Genomic DNA, 14,311 nt, shown 5'->3' on the forward strand with positions numbered 1-14,311 from the left:
ACAAAGTCATAAATACTATAAAGTAAACATGAGTGTACATATTATATGTCATAGTTGTGTGTAACTTGTACAGTTTACTTTACACGACGACACAATCCAAACTGACTCAACCGTGATATGAAACCAATGTTACTTCAGTTGTTTTGCTTTATTTTACAGGTCTATAAGCTCCTCGTTGCATTTCATTTTTGCGATAATTATAGGTAAATGAGAAAAGATAGTTAGTAAAATAGACAGAGCAGGGCTCGACAGAAAGGGATGCCAGGTTGCCCTCTGCACCCATTCTGAAGTGCAGTGTTAGCTAGTGTGATGAAATCGTTTTGTCCGTGGACAACAGGTCAGCTGATCGTGCATTCTTCTTGAACTCAAACACTCAGAACAACCAAATGAGCTCAAAGAGTCAAGAACTTTGTCTCTGTTTTCTCCCATAAATATCCCAGATCACTTACTTAAGACTTTTTGAAAATGTAATTTACATTTACCACTAATCTGTGTTGAGTGGCGTTACTCAAAAACTAATTTGGCTGTGGCTCAGAGGAAGCTTGGGTCATCCTCTATTTGGAAGATCGGCGGTTGGATCCCCGGCTCCCCCAGTCCGCCTGAAAATGCCAAGAAATTGAACCCCACATTTGTCCTGAAGGCTGTGCCACCAGTGCACATACATGCACGTCCATTCATCCCTCAATTGATTCACTTCAATCAGGAGAGACTTGTTTAGAGTTTACCAATAATTTATTACAATTGCTTATATTTGAATAGTGCAAGGTCTTTGGCGATTGGACTCCATCATGAATTAGATATGCATGGGGTAGTGATGCTGATGTCTGCTAAGGCAGAATCCCCCTGGGGGTGGTCGTGAAAAAGGAAGTTGCTGTAACCCAATGATGAATGATGAGCCGGACTGAATGCTGACTGGGTTCGAGCTGACATGACAACTGACAGCAGCAGAGATGAGAACCTATTTAAAAGTTTGACAATAACGGTGTGACGACAGTTTAAAGATGCTGCGCAGGATCTGATTGGGGGGCGTGTACGTTAAATTAACCAATCAGGTGATGGAGTAATCGCTAGGAGAATTAGAGACTGAGATTATGAATGAACAGGAGTGTAAAGAGTGTCTTCCTTACTGAACTTTTGCTTGAGCTTCATTGAGTCATTGTCGGCAGACAATAAACAATGTTTATATAAAACATAAAAAGACAAAATAAACTTTTTAAAACAAAAACAATACAAAGAAATTGGTGCCAATAATGGGTATTATGTGAAAATACGTAGGTCCATCACACTCATACATTTGTCAGTGGTTACTGTTAATTAACCCTTGACGATAAATCAATAAGGACTATCAGTATTGTGTGATAGTCAAAGTCTAACCAGTTAACGTGTGCTGTCCTGTGTGCGTCTTACAGAAAGCCTGCTGTGGCCTCTGTGCTGAAAGGATATGGGGGCTGGGCAGGCAGGGCTACAAGTGTATCAACTGCAAACTGCTGTTCCATAAGCGCTGTCACAGACTCATCCCTCAGACCTGCCAAAGGCTTATGGTGAGTGTGTCGTCCTGTCCTGACGTCGCTGACACAGCCTCTCAGCAAACTCTGATGATGAAGATTACTACCTAACCAGGAGAGTTTTATGTGACAGCAAAATATGTACTTATACGCTGCCACCAAAGTGCTAACAATATCCTTAATTGCCCAACTCAACAATTGCAAGGTCAATAGGTCCAAGTTGAAACAGGAAGTTGGTCTGTAAACTGTATGGTATGTTATTTATGGACAGTTTTGGTGATAACTTCACTGTTTCTTTTTGTTTCCTTATCCAAACCTAAATATAGGACTAACCCGGGTGTCTGATAAGCTGACTGCTCGTGTTTATTGCCTTGTCTGTTTTTCTCTTATATTATTATATATATTTTATACGTTATTATGTTGTAGAAAACTGAAATTATCCTTCATTAATTGCAGGGTTGTTCAGGTTTTTTTCATGGTTTGATGACAAAAGGGTTAAATTAAAATCAAACCCGACACAAAGCAAAACGTAGAAATAGAATCACGGTCTGTTTGAAATCATCTTCAAGTGAAGCTTTGATGAGGGAAATACATTTATCTCACTTTCTGTGATCAAGAAAGAGGAATTACAGTCATACTATCCAAATACAGCGTCTAAATATCCACGCTGTACTGTATGCTGCTCACTGCACTTTTGGGTTGAAGGTTTATTTACTGTTTTATTTTGGAGAGAAAAAATTGTTATGAGCTGAAGGTGCAGCATATTAAAGGTGCAATGTGTACCATCTGGCCACCTGCTCCAAACAACTAGGGGGCAGCATGTAACCTCTACTCCTGGGATTAAACAACCTATATTTAGATTATCACACATGGAGACAACCAGTCACGCTTACCCAAGGGCAATCATCAATAACTATAAGAGTCATCAATTAGCTAATAGTGTATCGGACCACGGTTGATCCATGTTCCGTACAGATCCCCCCTCACGGTTTTGGCACGCATGTGAACCGCAGATTCATTTAACAGTTTAAAGTTATATCACCGCAGTGTAAAATTTAAGTTTTACTGACAATCGTTATCCGCCAATATTCTGTAAAATATGTGTTCAGGACATCATTTATGTTTTTCTAGTTGCCGATCTCTGATAATGTGTTAACAACCAATTGTTCCATTCAGTTACATTATGATGCGTTCAGGCTCTGTTCAGTGAAAATGAGTATTGGGTGAAGGTAAAGGATGACGTTATCAAGATGCGTTCACATGTAATCTCGTAAAATGTAGTGTTAGTAAGAAACTTGAACAAATCCAGTTGTTTAAAGGAGATGTTTTTAAAATCCTGACAAGATTCAATGGAGCTTTGGGCAAACTGTCCCCTGTGAGCAGTGGCTGTCCCCCCTCTTGATCACTGTATTAACCTGATATCTTCGGTGTCAGATGATGCCTTTGAGGCATGATAAGATGAGATCATTTAATGTTTGTTTTTTCCAGTGAAACCCCACATTGTCACTAGAGTCTGGGAGTAGCAGCATGTCTGTACTAAAGCATATTTCCAAATGCAGACTTTTCCTAACGGACGTGATTCATCACTTTACCACTATTTGTGGATTTGTCAGTGGGCTTTTGGGGGAATGTGTCGGGGGATATTTAGGTGTCCTTTTGAATTTCTTTGTTCAGGATCCAGTCATGCCATCACAGGAGCCCCCTTCAGATGCCAAGAGTGAAGAAGTGGACGTTCCACCAGAGGATACAGACGGAAGTAAGACCTTCTTCTCTGCCATCTTATTGGATCCAGCTTTTTAAAAATTAAATGTACACGCGCAATATTTGCTTCAGACTTAAACCTTGTTCCACCTAATGAAGAATAGTGAAGAGAATAATAAGGCAATGAGGTCCATACTTTGTTTGAGATAGAAGACAAATAATCTAGTCTGAATCAAGCTAAAGCGTAAATGTTGATTTAAGAGATGAGCAGTGTAATAAAGGATACAGCAGAATGCTATGGCTATCAAGTCACATCAAAATATAACATGTCCTGTATATCTTTCTGTATGTTTGAAAACCGTTGGTTGGGAAAGGTTCTTTGAGTTTGAGCCACATGAATTTCAAAGACACTTGACACTGATACTGACAATGTATAAGCACCTGCGACACAACTACTAGTTCACACACTTTGTTTGTACCTGTATGATTAAAAAGAGATGTCTCCTCTGAAGCATCCTTACATCTTGAAATGAATCCACGAGGGGGTAGTCATCCCCTCTGAAAACTCTGATTTACTCTCCAACTCTCACTCATGTTTCCCATGTTGTCATCCGGTAACAAGTCACTTCTCGTGAGATTTCAGAATGAGACTTGATCAGACACAATAACAAACAGACCTGATCCAACAAAAGGGAAAGATACGCGTTTTATTGCTCTGTAAGGTCCAATAATGTTGACAGACACTGCGCTGACAGGCTCACTAATGTGAGCCTGTCAGCGCAGGAACAAGCTCTTTTACTAATACTGGACCCATTCCAGAAATAGTTGTCCCCATTAGTCACTTAAACACAGAAACATGGGAAAATAGAGATCAGTTAGTAAAACACTTCCATTTCCATTTAACGTAACAGGACTCAGACTAGTTATCTGCTGTATATTTCCAAAATGTCACTATGCTCTCTAAATACTCACTTCTCATCACTTTCCTCACAACAGTGTTAACAAACTCATGGCTCACTCACTGACTGTTACCATGGAAACATGGCTCTTAGTCCAGAATTAACCTGATCATTACTAATTATCAATGCTTTGTATTACATGTAGAGGACATGAAACACATAATGTTATACCCAGACAAGTGAATTATAGAATGCATAGTTTGTTCAAAATATCATCACTTATGCAACTATGAACTGTTATCTAACCACATTTCTGTTCTCTGATGGGATCCCAGAGAACACAGTGGTAAATCCTATTAAAGGGAGGCTGTGTGGACTGATCTGGGGGTCACTGATATGAGATGCTCTGTGGATTGACCTAGTTTGGAATTCCTGGTGGATGCTGGACTTGATTCTGTGTGCTTTACTTCCCTCTATTGGCCAAAGAAAGAACAGCATGTTCAAGGTCCTGGGACACGGATTGGGCTATACAAAATGAACTGAATTGAATTGAATTGAAATTAAACTTGTCGGTGCAGATTCACTTATGTCACATTATAAATGTTTCTTTCTGTGTCTGCAGTACCTTTTCTACCACACAACTGTACAGTGGATAAAACAGAGGATGCAGATACAGAGGTGAGCATGTACTGTCATTTGATGGAAGTAAGCATGGCTCTTCATCCTGTCTTTTGACTCCAGTCAAAAAGTGTCATAATGTCTGTAATAATACACATTTTACATATTTGGGAAAAGGTGACACATATTTCCTAGTTTTTCCATACAAACATTAACTATACATGGTTATTGTGAATGTATCAATACACAAGTCTGACCTCTGCCCCTGTAGGACATCAAAGCAGTAGTGGATGGCCTTGATGGCATCAAGCTGTCCCAGGGCCTGGCTCTCGGGCTGGGGGACTTCGACCTGCTCCGAGTGATCGGGCGCGGCAGCTACGCCAAGGTCCTGCTGGTCCGGCTAAAGAAGAACAAGCAGGTGTATGCCATGAAGGTGGTGAAGAAGGAGCTGGTCCATGAGGACGAGGTGAGACACTCAGGACACCTGGGATGTCCAGGATGTGAGACAGACACAAACAGTAGTGAGGTGTTTGGTGCTCAGAGTTTCTCTACAAGATAGACAGACTGGAATCAAGTCCAGTGTGTGGTACACTTGGTATACTGTGGTGCACATGGGGAAATTGTGGCTCAGTGGTTAGGAGGTCCGTCTTTCAATCGGTGGTTCGATCCCGGCTCTGCTAACCCTAGTCGATGTGTCCTTGAGCAAGACACTTAACCCTGAATTGCTCCCCGTAGCTGTGTCTACGGTGTGTGATTGTAAGTCGCTTTGGATAAAAGCGTCTACTACTACTACTTCTCTTCTTAGATAGTCCGTTGTCATAATAGCTTCTTTTTTTTTCATGAGAGAAATTTGATGTGGACTTGATACAGACATTAGAGAAACTGAATGCACATGCTCACAGTGTGTGTTGTGTGTGTGTGCCTGTGTACCAGTGTGCCTGTCTGTGTGTGTGTGCCTGTCTGTGTGTGTGTTTCTGTCTGTGTGTTTGTGTGTCTGTCAAACTGCACTAATGAGAACACCTGTGGGCTTCCACCATCAAAGGTTGCCATAGTGATAACTTCAAAGAGACGACAGCTGCTTAGGCTTAACATGGAGTTAAAGCTAGGGAACACCTATCAAACTCTCTCAAAAAGTCAGTTAACCGTAGCTCCATTTCTTTCGCTATGATGAACAGATACTGTGAAAGTGTAAGAAATGTGTCTTGAGCGACGATATAGAAATCAGGTACGATTGTCTGTGAGAGATCTTTTTGGAGTCACAGATAACATGGGGCTCGATGGAGCAGAGAGGTGGACTTCCTCCTTCGTTAAAGCTTCTGTAGCCAACTGTGTGAATCTGTTGGATTCCATCGACATACGTGAACCACTACCATAAGATTTCCTCTATAAATTCGACTATAAATAATGCCTGAAGAGTGAAAATTGTGGACGTAGCGACAATATAAAATCGTTTTTTCGCAAGATCCTGCCTGACACTGCTCCGTGCTCTGGCAATGACATCACACGCTGTGAGCTGCGCCATACACATGCATTGTAAAGTCACAAACGGTCCGAAAAAGACGAAAACGGTGACAGTTCAAAAAATATATAAGCTATCAAAAAATGCAGAATTATAAGGTAATGGCTAAAGATTGTGTCAACATTATAAAGGTTAAATGGTGTCTGTAGACGTTGTAGGCTTTTAAAGTTGAAGCAAGTTAAGCAGATGTGTAGTGTAAGAAATGTGTCAACTAAAGATTGCCCATCCAAAACAAGCACTCACTCTTTGCAATGCAGGGTGCTTCCACTCTTTGCCTTTGGATTCGCCCAGAAATCGATCAGGAACAAGGTGACATCACTGGAAGGGTCATTCCTGTGGAGAAGACTTGTGGCATAGGATGTACGTTAAAACATCTGCAATTATTCATTTCTGTGTCAGGAGTCAAGATACACCAATGTCCTCTTTCCCAGCTTCAACTTGCGGTGCAGCTCCGGGAAAGCAACAGTTTAATGGCGTTCATTCCCCCGAAGTGGCTCCACTATCTTATGCCACCTCTGGTTTGTGTTGCGGACATCAAATGACACAAAGTTGTCAAATCTAGCCAGTGTCTGTACTACTTCTGGATTGGTCCTGGACACATGAAAAGGATATCAGTGTATTAGCGGGGCATATGTGTTTCATGGAAAGGGGTACCTTTTTGTATCACATTGTCAGTACATGTGGTTAGGCTTAGAGGCCTACTGGTTTTGGATTCTGGATGCTGTCTATTTTATAGTTTCAACCTTGCATTCCAAATGTCTCTGATTAGCTGGCGAGGATAAAAAGCAGCAGGGCTGTGGTTCCGGAGGGCATGCAGCGACTATGTAACAGGTCGGAGAGCAGTAATCAGGTAGGAAGGGAGACCGGAAGGGTGGAGAGAGGGAAAGCAGGGAGGAGAAAAAGAGAGTGAAGAAAGCTAAGTCAGAGACAGGAGCTTCTGAAAGGAGGGGAGGGAATGGGACATGGTTGTGGAGTGGATCGACACAAGTGGCAGAGAGTTAATGAATGGGAACGGGCTCAGGAGGAAGCTGTGAGTGGGTGACTGACTGGAGAAGATGAAATCTCAATATCACATACATTTTTGCAGCGATGAATAACCAGATGAACATTAATGGGAATTTATTTATCCATCCATTATCACCCGCTTATCCGGGGTCGGGTCGCGGTGGCAGCAGGTTCAGCAGGCCGATCCAGGCCTCCCTCTCACCCGCAACACTTTCCAGCTCATTCTGGGGGATCCCGAGGCGTTCCAAGGCCAGCCGGGAGATATAATCCCTCCAGCGTGTCCTCGGTCTTCCCCGGGGCCTCCCACCAGTTGGACGTGCCCGGAAAACCTCTAATGGGAGGCGTCCAGGAGGCATCCTGACTAGATGCCCGAACCACCTCAGCTGACTCCTTTGGACACGAAGGAGCAGCGACTCGACTCCGAGCTCCCCCCTGATGTCCGAGCTCCTTACCCTATCTCTAAGGCTGAGCCCGGCCACCCTACGGAGGAAGCTCATTTCGGCCGCTTGTATCCGAGATCTCGTTCTTTCGGTCACGACCCAGAGTTCGTGACCATAGGTGAGGGTTGGAACGTAGACCGACCAGTAAATGGAGAGCTTTGCCTTCCGGCTCAGCTCCCTCTTTACCAAGACGGACCGGTACAGCGCCTGTTTTACTGCTGCAGCCGCACCGATCCGCCTGTCGATCTCCAGCTCCACCTTACCCTCACTCGTGAACAAGACCCCGAGATACTTGAACTCCTTCGCTTGGGGTAGGCAGTTTGCCCCCACCTGGAGGGAGCAATCCGCCGGTTTCCGGCAGAGCACCATGGCCTCAGATTTGGAGGTGCTAACTCTCATCCCTGCCGCTTCGCACTCGGCTGCAAAACGCCCCAGTGAATGCTGGAGGTCACGGTCCGAGGAGGCAAACAGGACCACATCATCCGCAAACAGCAGAGAGGCGATCCCGAGACTCCCGAACCGGATCCTCTCCGCCCCCTGGCTGCGCCTAGATATCCTGTCCGTGAAGGTCACGAACAGGACCGGTGATAAAGGGCAGCCCTGGCGGAGGCCAAGGCTGCTTTATTTAAGTCTGCATAATCCTCCTAAAGCAGACATACAGTACATATCTGTCCCATTCATTATGAATGTGAGTGTCGGAGGCAGACCATGGCATTTCACGTTTTATTCAATTGTACAAGAAAAAGGACAATTATAATACTTCCATATTCCATGTTCACACAAACTAGTAAGTGGGAACATTGTGATTTATCTTTTTTGTCATTTTAAAATATTGACATCAATCTCATAGCTAGAGTCAGGACGTAGTTAGCATAGCTGAGAATAGAGACGTGCAGCAGGTGGAGACGAGGTCCAAAGCTCAATAATGCACCTCCTGTTAAGGAGCCCAGTCCAGTACTGAGGCTACTGAGGTGTGTTTCCCTCAGATTGATCTGGCTGACGCACTCTTGTTCAGCCTCCACCTTCTTGTTCTTTTCATTTTGCTGACATTACCCAGAGACACATTTGATTATGTATAAATAGATTGGGTTCATTCTCTTTGCCGAGATATGCCAAGATATCGGTGGAAACAGCTAACACTTGTCAGCTGACAGAGCGATCCAAACCTGTCAATCATTATCTGATTGACTACATAGGCAAGCACAGGACCACAGAACAGCGCCACCCAGTGCACATACGTAGGAACATTTTCATGACCACATTTGGCTCTTACTCCTATTACACTGATTCACATGTTGTGACTTGTTTGTTTATTCTGTACACAATGGTTTGTGGTTTTACATCCTGGTTACCCATTTGCCCACTCCCTGGCTTCAGTTCAAGTTGTTAAAATACAGTCAGTGAGTTCAGATTTTGGTTTTGGTCTCCGTACAGACACGATAGCACCAAACCTGGACAACCTCACTGTGACGACAAAACTCCAGGGGGCTGCCTGATTAATCCAAAAAAGACAAATTGTTTATTTTACATTCAAATACACAAGATTTTGACAAGCTTCAGAGGAGCTGCCCTGTGAAATCGTGAACCACTTTACTGCTCAGATGTCACATGTGTTGCTCTGCATCCTTGTTCATAAAGCTGTGTGAAATAAAGTGCTACTTTATTTTCAACTCACTGAGGGTTGTATTCTCAATAGTGATACTATAACTAATGAAATGTCCAAGACCAGCATAACAGTTCTGTTATTTCATTTTGCACATTTTAATCTTGCACAGCGACGTACACCCGGCCCTGTGTCACCCTTCCATTTCCTGCAAGCAAAGAAAGCTGATGCCGATTTTCAGCCAGTTGTATGCCAGAAGGCCGGCTGTATGGGACATGTAAACTACATGATCACATATATTTCACATGAAGTGTCACACACAACCATTGAGTTATATCCAGGCCCTGCAAAACCGGCTGTTGTGAGATGGCTGCATCCTACTTGTAAGAAGGTAACCAGCATTATTTTTGATTGACTAAATGCCATGATGGCCAAGCAACTTTAGACTTTTTTAGTGCTTGATCTGGTCCAAATTGTACTGTTTGTGAGAAAACTATATGGGACTTGCAACAATACAATGTTATTTTATTTTAAGTTATTTTATTGTATTTTTAGATTGGATAAACACTATGTCTGACCCTTGAACTGACTGAACTAGTTCCACTGTGTTTTGCATTAACAGTACCTTTATAAGGAATGAAAAAGAATCAAAGACTAAATTGAAAGGGTTCAGTGCTGTGTTTGTGTTGCATATCACACTAGATGGTGCTGTTGCTCAACACAACAAATCAAGTTGTGTTGAGCAACAGCCAGTTGCTCAACAGCCAGTTGCTCAACACTGCGGCTCTGCGGCTCTGATAAATGCTGGGCTCATGTAGAACAAGTATCACTGACCAAAGCTACTGCATCATCCAACATCTGCACAACTAATCCAGCACAACGTAAATCATGTCACACTCCCCCGTATCAATTTATAAGATGTTTGTTTGTTTTCTTTTCCACCCATAAACACGTCATATAATGTTGAAATCCACCTTTTTTTGTGATGGCTAAAGACAAAACCAGATTAGACTATAACAAATTTCTTCCTTAAGAGGTTTCAAGGAAGCCATTGAGTGCTAATGTTGTGATTGGATGTTCATTTATTCATGGCTCTATTCAGGCTCACTAGTTTAATTATTCATCCCTTTTAGCCTGACATCAAAGGAAGCTTGTGCGAGTCCTCACAGACACAAACTACTAGAGGAGCTGAAATGACCAACACGAGATGTGTTGTTGTGGCATATTCTGCATATTTATACATTCCTCCAGTAATAATGAGTTGACCAGAAGGAATTTGTTATCGAGCGCTCTGTATGAAACTTCTATTGATGTCATAAATTAACCATATGGTGTTGGAGCACAGCGTGGGGGAACTCAACATTTAGACAGGTTATATTGTAGATTACATAAAACATGAACCATCATCGACTTAATGACATTTTAAATCAGCATAATACATCCCCGCCTCAGGCTAAACACTCCCACTTCTCCAGAAGGGAAGTAAGAACAATTCGAACCACAGCTGAATGAGAGGAAATGGATTTGTGAGTAAAGATACTATAGGTTTCCTCGCTTTACTAACTGTCAATGGTCGACAACTCTTTGTTATTATCCCGCTGCTTTTCATAGAATTAGATTTCACTGGCGGCTTCGTAGGGTTGTTTCCAACTTGTGTGATCCAAGTGATTCTGTCACGGTCTGGGTTTTTGTGTCTTGTTTCCTGTTTTATTTTGAAGTCCCCCATCTCTCTGTTTCCCTGCACTTCCTGTCCCTGATTGTTTCCTCCTGTCTAATCACCTGCACCTTCCCTGTGTACTTCCACCCTGTTTGTCTCCTGCGCCGTGTCAGTTCAGCTCCCTGCCTAGAGTCTACTTTTTTGTGATTCCTCTGTTTTTCTGAAAGGAATAAAGTTTCTTTTGCACCGTTGTCGGCATTTGGGTTCTCTCTCTCTCTCTCTCTCTCTCTCTCTCTCTCTCTCTCTCTCTCTCTGGCTACAACAATCATGACAAATTCCAATATTTCTGTAGCATTTAAAAGTAAATCACCATTCAGTTGGCATTTTGCACATTGACTACTGATTGTTTTTCATATTTCATTTTAGCATTCTTTACACACACATAGGTAAGGTACATATTTGATTCCACCAATGTAGAGCGGCTCAGAGAAAGAGCCCATGTCCTCTGCACCCTCCGTGTGCTTTTAATTTGCCAATTCGCAATTCCACAATTGATACTCATCCAATACAAATAAAATTAGTCTCTATAGCCTCCTGCAGTGTATGCATGGTCCGACCTTTTAACAAGCATAAACCCGTGGGCTCTCGTACGCCCCCTTCCTTGAGGCAGAGGTAGTGTTTGCTGTATAATACAACAAATATCTACAAATATTACAGTGGTGACAAACAATGAGAAAGCAAAAGGCTCAACCCAGTTTGTGAGGCATTGCACAATCTGAGAGGAGGCACAGCTCGTCGCTGCCTCACCTCTCTGTTTGAACAGGACATGCGCACATTCAGGGATTTTGATTCTAGAGATGCTTGAAATTATTGGAATCATACAGAAATTACATTAAAGTAAAGCACTTTGATTGGTTGGAAGACTAGAAAGGTGCTATACAAGTCCATTTAAAATGGCTCCTGTAGCTGTGTCTACGGTGTATGAATGGGTGTGAATGTTAGTTACTCCTGATGGACAGGTGGAACCATAGCCCCTCCCTTCAGTTTATGAATGGGTGTGAATGGGTGAATGATGACATGTAGTGGTAAAGCGCTTTGAGTGGTCGAAAGACTAGAAAAGTCCATCAGGTCTTTTTCATTTCAAGTGTTAATTGTAAAAAGAAATATGGAAATATATAGAAATGTTAATAAAAATTGAAGACAACTGAAGGAGGTTTTGTTGGATTATAGCGTTATTATTATTGTGAGTTTGATTTACTGTTATATATCAACTCAAACATTCCAATTCCAACCTCACCCTAACAAACAAGAGGGTAAGTGTCCAAACATGACATGTTCTAAGGTGTGACCTCACTGCTGAGGAACTCGTGGTAGGGGTCATAAGTCAGAGAGAATAAGTGTGAGGTTAGTTCTAGAGACAAACTACACTTTTCATTCATGGCATGGTGTATCTGTTTAACCACAGAGAACATCTATTGATCAAACAAATTGATCATTAATACATTATCTTTCTTTCATGCCATCTCTGTCTCCCTCCGTCTCCCCTCATCCCTCCAGGATATTGACTGGGTGCAGACGGAGAAGCACGTGTTCGAGCAGGCGTCCACCAATCCATTTTTAGTAGGCCTCCACTCCTGTTTCCAGACAGAAAGTCGGTAAGATCACGATTACGCTGACACTCACACTGCATTGAAAGCCAATACATTTCTTATGCAGCTCATTGTCCCTGACGGTACTTTTCAGTAATATTAAATATTACTTACTGCTCATCTCTGGGGGGCCTTTTACATTGATTTACCCTCAGTTTAAACTTGCACAGGTGTGCTCTGCTCAATGTCATTTCAAGTTTTTAATCAAACATTTGCTCCAATGAAGGTCTGGTGATCAAAATCTAGGCGGCATTATTAAACTGGACGTGTATAGAGCATTCCTTTCTCCATAATAAATGTTTTTGGCCATCTTGCACTTGTGTGGTGATCTTTTCAGCAGAGATGAGAAAGAAGCGAGATGGCTCACTCGTTAGCTATTTCCATTGCGCAGCAATTGTTTTATTTCCAGAACTGATGATGGAAGTAACTGAGGAGTGAGTCATCTCTTTTCTTTCTCATCTCTGTTCACAGTTGCACATGCTCAGTACTCTATTGGCAGGATGTACAGATCAAGTAGCGAATGTTCCTGTGTAGCAATTTTGGCAGGATGCCCTTTAGACGTAAAACATATGTCTTCTCAAGAAACAGATTGCTGTAAGTCAGCACAGGAGCTCTTTTATATCTGATATATTTTCTATATCTGATGTGTCATTATACATCTTGTTGTTTTTCACATTTTCTGTTAAAGCTGTCAACATCAATGGTGTACTGATGGATTTTCTTATCACGCTCTGGTTTGCAGGTTATTTCTGGTGATTGAATATGTGAACGGCGGGGACTTGATGTTTCATATGCAAAGACAAAGGAAGCTCCCTGAAGAGCATGCAAGGTAAACACATGTATAAACACTACTACATGGAGAATTAAACGTTTGTCATGATCATAATTCATACCAGAGATGAAACGTGCCCAGTTAGCATTTCGATACATATACAGTCGGAGCTATAAATATTTGGACTGTGACAATTTTTCAAAATGTTGCCTCTTTATGCAACTCCAATTGGTTTGAACTGAAGCAGTCAATATTCAATTCAATTCAGTTTATTTTATATAGCCCAATATTACAAATTACGAATAGATGTCATGTCTACAGAATGAACAGCGTTACAGAGTTACATAAACGCTCAATGAATATGACAGAATGTATAAATGGACCTCCACAATCCATGAAACAGGTAGAGAGGAGGGAGGGCGGGGCGGGGCGCATCAGCAGGGTCCAAGGCAGGAGGCATCAGACACCTCCAGGTCCAATGGACCCTATGAGACGTGAAGTCACAACGACTCCGGGGAGGAAGCAGAGTTAATAAGGTGCAATGGAGAGATGTAAATTCATCCATAAGTAGAGAGAGAAGAGGAGATAGGTGCTCAGTGTATCCTAAAACATCCCCCAGCAGCCTATAAGCCTATAGCAGCATATCAAGGGGCTCTACCAGGGCAAACCTGATTCAGCCCTAACTATAAGCACTATTAAAGAGGAAAGTCTTAAGTCTATTCTTAAACGAGGTGACTGTGTCTGCCTCCCGGACTGAAAGTGGAAGCTGGTTCCATAAAAGAGGAGCTTGATAACTGAAGGCTCTGGCTCCCATCTTACTTTTTAGGACTCTAGGAACCACAAGTAGCCCCGCATTTAATTAATCTATTTAATTCAATAGATAAAACAAAAACACCACATTGACAGTTTAGGAATTACAGCCATTTTTACACAGTCATCCCCA

At 42.3% G+C, this 14,311-nt stretch overlaps 1 protein-coding gene across 1 annotated transcript in view; it reads left to right on the top strand.

Moving 5' to 3' along the window:
• Positions 1 to 14,311, top strand: part of prkcz (protein kinase C, zeta) — a 110,781-nt gene that overhangs the window by 57,241 nt on the left and 39,229 nt on the right. The window contains exons 6-11 of the mRNA XM_034537607.1: positions 1,410 to 1,541; positions 3,180 to 3,261; positions 4,728 to 4,783; positions 4,995 to 5,189; positions 12,505 to 12,602; positions 13,339 to 13,425. Coding sequence (XP_034393498.1) covers positions 1,410 to 1,541; positions 3,180 to 3,261; positions 4,728 to 4,783; positions 4,995 to 5,189; positions 12,505 to 12,602; positions 13,339 to 13,425 — 650 coding nt within the window. The remainder of the gene's footprint in view (positions 1 to 1,409; positions 1,542 to 3,179; positions 3,262 to 4,727; positions 4,784 to 4,994; positions 5,190 to 12,504; positions 12,603 to 13,338; positions 13,426 to 14,311) is intronic.

This window comes from Cyclopterus lumpus, chromosome 7 (genome assembly GCF_009769545.1).
Source record: "Cyclopterus lumpus isolate fCycLum1 chromosome 7, fCycLum1.pri, whole genome shotgun sequence".
Taxonomy (NCBI): domain Eukaryota; kingdom Metazoa; phylum Chordata; class Actinopteri; order Perciformes; family Cyclopteridae; genus Cyclopterus; species Cyclopterus lumpus.